The 10867-nt window shown below is 45.3% G+C and overlaps 1 protein-coding gene across 1 annotated transcript; it reads right to left on the reverse strand.

Moving 5' to 3' along the window:
* Nucleotides 1–1318: 1318 nt before the first annotated feature.
* Sdhd (succinate dehydrogenase complex subunit D) lies at nucleotides 1319–10864 on the reverse strand. Its single transcript, NM_198788.3, has 4 exons — nucleotides 10754–10864; nucleotides 8424–8540; nucleotides 6648–6792; nucleotides 1319–2237 (listed from the first exon to the last, which is right to left on the reverse strand). The coding sequence occupies exons 1-4, from the start codon at nucleotides 10803–10805 to the stop codon at nucleotides 2072–2074; spliced, it is 480 nt and encodes a 159-aa protein (NP_942083.1). The 5' UTR covers nucleotides 10806–10864; the 3' UTR covers nucleotides 1319–2071.
* Between the last annotated feature and the right edge of the window lie 3 nt (nucleotides 10865–10867).

The following is a 10867-nucleotide window of genomic DNA, read 5'->3' on the forward strand; positions in this document are numbered from 1 at the left end:
CAAGTGGAGCCTAAACACTGACTATAAAGCCACTGCTGGCCCACCTTGAGTCTGGCCACAGAAGGCCAGCACTTAAAAAAAACATACAGGCAGCCAGCAGCCTACCACAGTAGCTGAACTGTGCCTTCTTAGTTTGTTACTATGTATTGTTTGTATGTGCTCCTGAGGTGTGTAAGGTAAACCGTGGGTCATTTCACCCTCAGCTCTGTGGACCCGGAGGCTCAAGTTCAGGTTGTCATGCTCGGCAGTTAAATGACCTCACCTGCAGAGCCTTCTCGCCCACCTCTATCTTTTTTATTATATTGACTTGCTTTCTAGGGGCATGTGGTTCATGTGTCACAGCATACCTGTAGAGATCATGGGACAATGGGAGCCATCTTTCCACCATGGGAATCCCTGGGATCGAACTCGGGCTCTCAGGCTTGGCAGCAAGTGTCTTTACCCACTGAGCTGTCCCTCCAGCCCCCCTTTAGTTTTTCAATTCCATGACCATTGACCATGCCACCTGACATACTGATACCTGTTGCAAATAGTGCCTGGAAAGCAGATGGCTCTTTCATTTAGACACTGCCTAGCCCTGCCACCCAGTATGGGAGCGAAATGCACAGTGCTGTTCGAGGCTTACAGCCGGTGCATCCAGAACAGACTTAGAAAGCTTGGCACTCACACAACACCCTAATAATAACACAGAACACTACCTACCACTCCACCGTCATACTCTAGTCAGACGTAGGCTGCCCGTCTCTGCCTCTCATGGGTCCTCTTGTACTGTGGCATTCTATGTTGGTGTTCTCACTTGCTAAGCCACACAAACAAACACAGTTCTAATTCAGAGCTGTGGATGTGCTTGCTTTTAATTATTCAGTTTTGGTTTTGTTAAGTAAGGGTCACTATTTAGCCCGACGAGCTGTCTTGGAATCTATTGTGGTCATGTCAGCCTCAAGCTTACAGCAATCCTCCCCCAGGCTCCCAGAGAGCTGGGATCACAGGCGTGTACCACCACACCTGGCCCAACAGTTTCAATGACTAAAATGATATCCAGCCATGCACGGCAGACCACTACTCGGGAGGCTAGTAGAGGGCTTGAGCCCAGGGCTTTGATGGGTAACCAACAAGGCGCCATCTCCAACTAGAACAGAACAAGTGAGCTTTGTGGTTCACAACTACAACTCCACACGTGAGAGGCAGATGCAGAAAGACTGCGGGGTTTGAGGCCACCCTGGTCTCCCTACAGAGGGTTTATCAGCATGAGCCCGCAAGACTCTACTTCAAACAGATAAGCACCAACCAAAACCCAATACTAAAGAATACTAGCAGATTAAAGAGTGCAATGTATAATCATTATATAATATTTTATTTAAAAATTTTGCTTTTCCAGAGTACACTTTCTCATTGACAACTCCCACGGTGGGAAGACAGTTTATTACTTAGTCTTACTTTTTTTGGACAGCTCATTCCTGCACAAGTGAGAGACATTTGAAGAGTAAGTCTGTTTGCGATCTGTCATATTTGAACCCTTCTACAAAGGAGAGCTCCCTAAATTGAACTTCCCGAAATCTAACTTTCCTCAATTTCCTTCCTAAGACTTAAAAACATCAGTAATTGAGGGCATCTCCTGATTAAAAGTCCCCTAGAAACAGAGCCACCAACAGCTGGGGCCACCTGAACAAGAGTGGAAGGTTCCAAACAGAATACTGTTCAATTTCATGCAAACTCTGACTCACGAATGAACAGTCCTCCCTCCCAGTCTGAGGAGAGAAGTCTACTCTTATCCTGACAGCAATTAGCTGGCTCTCCTTAAGAAACAGTGATCAAAGGCAACATGAGCTTATGAAATGTTCAGTTACACCATGAGTCACATGAGCTGGCGACCAGACTCAGTGACAATGGAACTCAGACTCACGAATGAGTGAACCTAATTCCTCAACAAATAAATTCTGAAAATAGCCATGTAATTACAAGACATTCTGCCCACCAACGGATTTATTCTTCATCCCTCCTCATTGTGAGGTGAACAGCATTGATAAAGCAGAGGCAAGGAGGCATACAATCAAAGTGCTACACCAAGAGGTCAGAGCTTCCACAGCATGGCAACCGCTCTGCAGATGCCTACATCGTGGTAATTGAAGTAGCAAAGCCCAGCAAAGGTCAAAGCTGAGACTGCCAAGAGGCCTGCCTTGGTAGCCTTCTGCAGTGCGTCCCCATGAACGTAGTCAGTAACCACTTGTCCAATGCCCCTAATGAAAAGAAAAGTCAAACAAAAGGGCAGTTAGAGGTCATGCAGACAAGTTAAGTACCCCACTCACCCCAAAGAATACAAAACATCCCAAAACACAAAGTCTTTATCAATGACTCCAACAACTGCCTCTCGCATGGACCCTGTGCAGCCACCTTCATGGGTGGGATTATTTCTATGCTTTGATGTAACAGCCAAAGCAACTCATGGTTAAAAAGTGGAAACCAGAGCTGGAGAGATGGCTCAGCGGTTAAGAACACTCACTGCTCTTCCAGAGGTCCCGAGTTCAAATCCTAGCAACCACATGGTGGCTCACAACAACCAGTAATGGTATCCGATGCCCTCTTCTGATGTGTCTGGAGACAGCAACAGTGTACTTACATATAATAAATAAATAAATCTTTTTTTTTTTTTAAAAAGTAGAGACCAAAATGCAACAGAGTTGCTAATAGCCCAGCAGTGGTAGTGCCGGCCTTTAATCCCAGCACTAGGGAGGCAGAGGGAAGTTTGAGTCCAGTTTGGTCTACAGAGTGAGTTCCAAGATGGCCAAGGCTACATAGAGAAATCTTGTCTCAAACAGCAAGAAAACAAACAAAAAACTAGAGTTGCTAATGACAAAGAGATCTGTGAACTTCCCTCTGCAGGGGACTGACTGCTCCTCCATGTGTCGTCCTCTTCTCATCTCTAACTACAGCAAATGCCCTACAGAGCTTCACTCTGAAGAGTGACGAGGCATGCAGTGTGTGTCAGGAGTGTGGAGGGTACAGCAGGTAGCAGGTGCCCCTCTGTGCAGAAACAGACATTCTAGTGAAACAGAAGACCACCCAAACCGTGGCACGGATCCTGGCATCCCTAAGGAACAGTCAGGACATGAATGAGGCTGGCGTCTGCCAGTCAAGTAAAAAGCAAGCAAAGCAGAGGCAGACAGCAGAGGCCCCAAGGAAATAATGACCAGGTTTCAGCACAGAGCAGCCTGAGTAAGGGGTGGCCTGACTTTACCATTTTTATAGCAGTTTTATTTAGATGTAACTCACGCCACAAAATTCACCTTTAACAGTATAGCACTGGGCAGTTTAGTAGTCAGCATTTGAAGCACGGCCACTAATGCTAGAGCGTTTTCACATACTTGGGAAGCACTAGCTGTCCCACTCACTACCCACGCACTGACTTGCTCATTGCTGTAGCTGTGCCTATTCTGGCAAATATTTTATACAGTACGACCACACAAGATGTGCCCTGTGTCACACTTCTTTAGAGTGTATTCTGCTTTCAATGTCCACACTGCAGCACACCTCAGAACATCACTCCTTCATGTGGCTGAATAATACTCCACTGTATGACCGTGACACCATACTCCATGCTCTAGTTAGGCCAAACGGATGCTTTCCACTTTTACCTAATTTAAGTAATGTGCTATGGTGTTCTTGTGTAAGTTTTAGTGCAGACATAGTTTCCTTTCCTTTTTTTTTATTACTGCTTTGTTTTTTAAAATGAAATCTTACTAAGGATGACTTTGATCTTGTGATTCTTTTGCCTCCTCCTCCTTACTGCTAGGATTCCAGGCATGCACCACCATGCCTGGAATAGTGGGGACAGAGCGAGGGGCTTACAAATGCTCGACAAGCACTAGACAACTGCGGTACACGAGCAGCTCTGTATATGCACTTACACAATAGACAGGGAAGGGACGAAGGCACAGAACGATACACACAAAATGGAACAAAACAAGGGCAAGATGAATGACAAACGGCAGAGTGCATAACTCGTAACTGAAACATGGTGTTTAAGACCTCCAGATGGCGCTGGTGAGGTGGCTCAGAGGCCAAGAGCACTGGCTGCTCTTCCAGAGGAACTGAGTTCCAACTCCTAGAACCCACACAGTGGCTCACAACCATCTGTAAAGGGGTCTGATGCCCTCTTCTGGTATGCAGGTGTAATATGCAGACAGAATACTAATTTTTTTTTAAAAGGACATAAATTAAAACATTATTTAAAAAAGAAACCAAAAAGATCTTGAGATGGGGAACAAGCCAGATGTGTAACTAGGACACAAAAGAGTGAAGACCAGAGTGGAGGGTCCCCAACACATCTGAGGAATAAGAAGAAAGTCAGTGTGTCTGTAAAGAGCATCTGGAGATGAGAGGAGTGCTGTGCACGTGTGTGCACGTGTATGCACATGTGTGCACATATGTGCACGTGCGGGAGGAGGGTCTGGCTGGGGTGGGGTGTTAAGGGCTCTTGGGGCAGTCTTTTGTTTGCTTTACCTTGGTTTTTTGGGTTTCTTTATATACATGACTTACTTCTGTGTGTTCATTGTTGTCTTACCTACATGTATGTGTTTGTGAGGGAGTCGGATCCCCTAGAACTGGAGTTACAAACAACTGTAAGCTGGGGTTGGGGATTCAGCTCAGTGGGCTCTGGGTTCGGTCCTCAGCTCCAAAAAAAAAGGGCAAAAATATAACTGTAAGCTGCCGTGTGGTTGCTGGGAATTGAACACAGGTCCTATGGAAGAGCAGCCACTGCCCTTAACTGCTAAGCCATCTCTCCAGCCCTTTATTTTGGTTTCTTTTTTTTCTTTTTTTTTTTTTTTTTTTTTTTTTTGGTTCTTTTTTTGGAGCTGGGGACCGAACCCAGGGCCTTGCGCTTCCTAGGCCAGCGCTCTAACCACTGAGCTAAATCCCCAACCCCTATTTTGGTTTCTTGAGACAGGGTCTCATACTGTTGCCCAGGCTGGACCTGAACTCACTATGTAACAGAGCTGGCCTTGAACTCAAGATGATCCTCCTGCCTCAGCAAATGCGGATTACAGGGGTGTGGTACCACACTTGAGAATAGTATATTTTTGGGTTTTTTTTTTTAAGAAGCTCTATTTATTTATTTATTATATACACAGAGTTCTGAATGCATATCTGCAAGTCAGAAGAGAGCACCAGATCCCATTACAGATGGTTGTGAGCCACCATGTGGTTGCTGGGATTTGAACTCAGGACCTCTGGAAGAGCAGTCAATGCTCTCAACCTCTGAGCCCTCTCTCCTGCCTGAGAATAGTAAGTTTTCAATAGAGACAAGGTCTCACTATTGCCCTAGATGACTCTGAACTAGCGGTCTTCCTGCTTCAGCTTCCTGAAACAGACAAGACTCGTAGGCATCTAATGCCACATACAGAGTCTATTCAAAACTCTAAGAATTCTTTTAGTTTGAGTAAGATGAGCTAGGTATTGAGAGAGAAAAACTATCACATAACATATTAACAGGTCACGGGGGCTACTGTGCTGGCAACAAACACAGAGGGGATCAATTAAGGGGGATGAGCAGATTCAGGGCTGGAACACATAAGGGCACATGGGCTGATAATAAGTCACACAGAAAGAGAAGGAGCCAGGTGTGTGTGGTGGGCACACCTGTAATCCCAGGTCAAAGAGGCAGAGATCCCTGAGTTCAAGGACAGCCTAGACTATTTACTAAGTTCCAGGTCATCCAGGGCTGCTGAGTAAAACCCCATCTCAAAAAAGTACACAGGAGGAACAGACAGGGAGGCAATCGGAAACTCGGCTTTATGAACACTGCATTCAAATTGCTTATGAAGATTGTTAAAATTTAAGACAGTAACCAAGCAGATGGATACATGCTAGGCATGCTAGTTGTGGTAGCTTGAATGAGAATGGTCTCTATAGGCTCATATATTTGAATACTTGGTTCCCAATTGGTGGAGCTCTTTGGGGAAGATGAGGAAGTGTGGCGTTGCTGGAAGATGTATCACTGGGGATACCTCTGAGGTTTCAAAAGACTCCCACCATTCCCTCTCTGTCTGTCTCTGTCTCTGTCTCTCTCTCTCCCTCTCTACCTCCTGATTACAGATCAAGAGATAAACTCTCAGCTATAGCTCCAGTACCACGCCTGCCTGCTGTCATGCTCACCACCACGATGACTCTGGACTCACCCTCTACACCTGTAAGTCCCAAATGAACTCCTGGTCACAGTGTCTCTTCACAGCAATAAAGAAGTTGCCTAGACAGAAGTGCACATCTGTAATCTCAGCCCTTGAGGCTGAGTCAAGACAATTTCAAGTTTAAGGCCAGCCTGTGCTACATAATAAAACCTTAATTCAAGGGTTGGAGATTTAGCTCAGTGGTAGAGCGCTTGCCTAGCAAGTGCAAGGCCCTGGGTTCGGTCCCCAGCTCCAAAAAAAGAAAATAAAAAAAATAAAAAAAATAAAAAAAAAACCCTTAATTCAAAAACACTTAATTCCAATAATCTACCCACATACCCAGATTTATTTGGCCACTGATAGTTGTTTGTATGTTTTCAAGTTTTCTACAAGTCTTAAGAATTTCAATCGATGTTTTCTTTCTAAAGACAGGCTTGCAGCAAACAGACCAAGCCGACAATGCAGAGGGATTGTGGTACTTGCCAGTGACTGTGCAGGGTGAGGGCTGCAGCCAGAGAGTAGTCCACCACAGAGCAGGGATTCAAGTACCCAGCTGGAATCAGGCCCAAGAGCAAAACACTGACAACCCTCTCACTGGTCCAGTGGAGAGATGCGGCCTTGGAACCAGCTACAAAAAGAACCACATTCACATGAGTTGAGAAAGAACAAACACTTCAATCACATGATTACCAGAACCATCAGAACGGTAGATAGTATACACAGCAAATGCATCTGGAGCACAGAGTGGGGCAGAGTATCCTCTGTGTCTCTGAGCACAAGACACATTTGCTTATAAGCAACAAGGCAGGCTGAGTATCTGTGAAATTAAGGTAGTTTTTTACTTCAGTGACGCAGGTATCTTATGAGTGTAATTTAGCAATTCCTAATGAAACCCCTTTAAAATAATAATGCTAATAACTGTCTAATCTTTGGGAGTAAATGTGTTATGTATTAAAAACAGCTCAAACCAGAGTGAAAAGAGGCAAAGGTGTAAGGCTACTTTTGAAGGTTACGGTCCTTCTTCTGTCTGATTACAACTCAGTGTCAAACAAATGAAACATGAAGATGATCGCAGACAGGTCAGAAACAGCAAAGGCTCTAAGCGTCTCTAAGAGGCTATGGACTCCTAGAAAAACCTCTCAAAAGGATGGAGCTCCTGCCTAGCATGTACACAGGCACACACAGCAAAATCTGTGCATACTACTTCAGGGGACTTTCTTCAGCCCCATGTACTCCAGAACCAGTCTGATAAATCTAACAAAGGAATCCAGAAACAAAAACTAGTCAAAACCAAAAAGATTTTAAAAGGCAGAAAAGCCCTACAGGCAGAATTTCTCATCTGTTAAGTGGCTGACTTAAGAACCAAGTAGGACTGAAAGGCAAAAAATAAAAAAAAATAAAAACAGAGATGCTTTACAAATCTCAGCAGCCAAGCATGAAGGCCTGGAATCGTGGCACCCGCAGGCGGAGTCAGGAGGACTGCAGTCTGGAGGGCACAGTGAGTTCCAAGCCAGCCTCACAAGACCCTATCTCAGAAAAATGAACAAACAAAAAGGCAAATCAAAATCATGATTTCAGGAAGATCACTGCAAGTTTGAGGCTAGCCTGGACTACAAAGCAGTTTTCAGACCAGCCAGGACAGAATAAGTATTTCTCCCTCCAGACTTCAGCAGAAATACAGGTCACTCATTAAGTCATGTCTAGAGTATCTAAGGTGGATATCCACACAGTATTTAACCTACGAAATCCCATTTGGTTTTAATCAACCTAAAAAAAAAAATAATCTCAACTATAAATCCAGGACCCAGTCCACAAGATTAGATTTCGTACAGTTGGCTCCTTTCCACTGGCTAAACAGACAGACTTCCCACAGGGTTGTTTTCTTGACAATAATGTAACACATTTTGAAGAGTCAGGCCAGAAGGTTCTCTGTGAACGTAAGTGGTGTTACTCTAACATGTATGCACTGTATGCACAAAGGTTTGTAAACTGGGTCTGTATTTTACTAGCAGACAATGAGAGTCTCCCTGAGAAGAGACACCAAGACCCACCAAATGTATTATTAGCCCAGGTAAAGATGGCCAAAGCCCCCAGACACTAGCAATGCACAACTTAACTCCCTTCCAGGGAGTCCAACACCTTCTTCTGGACCCCTGTGCATCAGGAATGCAAAGGCACAGACAGATATGCAGGCAAAACACCACCACACTTAAAATAATAAATGAAACTGTTGACGAAACAGAGGCAGAGAGAACTTACACTGGTGGCTTGGTGACAGGTGGATGTGCTGGGTGCCACGCCATCCTGGGGTAGGCTGGTCCTGGAGAAATGCGGACACAAAAGCAGGTCTGACCGCCCGGCTTCGGAGTGACAGAGCTGAGGGAAGAAAGGGAGGGTTCGTAAGTACTGCCTAACAGGACCGTGAGTGTGCCACACAAATTAATCATTTTACTTTCTAAATGATTTATTCTAATATGTATGAGTGTCTAACCGACATGTATGTCTGTGCACCACGTGCATGGTACATGCCATGGGATGATAAGCAGCAAACTTAAGTAGCTGTAGAAGAATGCTCTAGTTTGCTTTCTGTTATTATGATAAATACCATGACCAAAACCAACTTTGGGGAAGAAAGTGTTTACTGTGGCTTCCGGTCCCAGGTCACTGTCTACAGCTGAAGGAAATCAGGGCAAGAAATCAAGTAGGAACGGAAGCAGAAATCACGGGGGGAGCGCTGCTTACTGGCCTGCTCCATGGCTCAAACTCACTAACTTTATTATTCAGCCCAGGCACAAGTGCCAGGGATAGGGCTCCCCACAATGGCCTGGGTCCTTCCACATCATCAGGCAAGACACTCTCTCACAGGCATGGCCAAAGGCTAAGCCAGTGGAGACAGTTCTCTTTCCCACTGACTCTAAGATGTATTTCAAGCAGGCAAAAACTAGCCAACACAATCGACAACTGCAGTTACTTCTTAACACTGCTGAAAAATTAGGCAAAGCAAACAAAGGTTTAATGCGTTCCCAGGATGCTAACTACATACATACACAAAAAAAGATAATTTAATATTTTCATCTTTTTTTTTTTTTTTGGAGTCGTGCATGGGCATGTGGGGTAGGAGTGGAGGGGTAGATGGTGGTTACAGGGTTTCACTGTGTAGCCCTGACTGGCCTGGAATTCTCTATGCAGACCAGGCTAGCTTCTCACTTAGAGAGTCGCCTTGCTCTTCATCCCTTGCCCCATGACCTTGGACTTTGTGACTCCATAGAGTCAATTCCAGTAACAGCCAATAGCCAGCCAGTGTTTCTCTCTATAAATCACCAAGTCCTGTTGACAAATCTCCTTAACTTCCCAAGACTGCCTTCTTTTCCTTGTACCTTCCAAGCTCAGGACTTCACCTGCCTGGCTACCACAATGGTGCTTATCTCATCTCCACGACTTGGGTCTAATCTGCTCTCTATCCATCAAGACCATCTACAATGTTACTAACCCTAAATCTAGGCTGAGGCTGAGACTATATAGTCTGGCAACAAGGCTTATGTTTAGCAAGCATGAGATGCTGGGCTCAAAAGGAAAAGACTGTGAGGCCTTGTGGTGCACACCAGCTACTCAGGAGGCTGAGACAGGACAAGTTCCAGAACAGCCTAAGCAACGAAAGTAACAGCAAAAATAAACCAAGATTGTAAACCCATCAAACTTTTCAAACTTACCCCCAACCTGGGCAACACGGAGAGACTGTATTTTCAAAATAGAATAAAATAAATAAGTTCTGTGGCTTAGTTCCATTTTGCCTTTCTAGGCTAATTTCACACTCTGACTTTCACAAATCTTACTGTATTTGCTCCATTTTATCACACCCTGGGAATCTTTATATCCCCTCACTTTGGCTTTTGCTGCTCTGGGTTACTGCAACTGTAATGTAATTCCCTGCAGAATCAAGGCACGTTAGTCTTTCCAAAGCAAGTACCCCAAACTTTCTCTACACTCATTATTAATGTCTATATAGCTCAACAGGTTTTGCCTTACTCTACCTGTACCCCCCTCCACACACATACACAAGATGTTCTTCGAGGGTTGAAACAGTTTAATTCATGCTTGTACACCAGCCTCTTAAGCGCCTGGTATAACGAAAATGTCTGGTTAAAATAGTTATCGAAGCCCTGAGTGATGGTGCATGGTTGTTATGCCAGCACTCGGGAACCAGTCAGGGAGCTACCGGCTAGCTCTAGGTTAGTCTTGTCTACATGGCTAGATCGAGGAAAGCCAGAACTACATATAGCAAGCCACTAAAAACAACTATCAAACAGATTCCTTCCATCCACACACGGATAGGAGTTTGTTTTCACATTAGCCCGGTGTCACAACCACAGTCCAGAAGCGAAAAGTACGAGCAGGGGAGACCAGCCAGGTTGTAAACACTTGGGCCCTGGGCTACCGCGGTCACCGCTGCGTCCGCAGAGGTGCCCCGAGGGCACCAGAGGAAGTTCCTTCCTCTCAAGACGTCCCACTACCCGGCAGTCGAGCCCTCACTCCTTCCTTTCCCCTGCTCCAGGCTGCAGCAAGAACCTTTGATGGCCAAGACACCTCACCTCGAGCTCCTTGGCCACTGCAGAGAACGCCCAGCTTTAAGAGAACCGCCATTTCGCTTTTGAGGGCTCAAGGTCACCCTACGGCCCGGAAGCAGTTATGTCGTAAGTCCCGCC

Source organism: Rattus norvegicus, chromosome 8 (assembly GCF_021556685.1).
Source record: "Rattus norvegicus strain SHRSP/BbbUtx chromosome 8, alternate assembly SHRSP_T2T, whole genome shotgun sequence".
Lineage (NCBI taxonomy): Eukaryota > Metazoa > Chordata > Mammalia > Rodentia > Muridae > Rattus > Rattus norvegicus.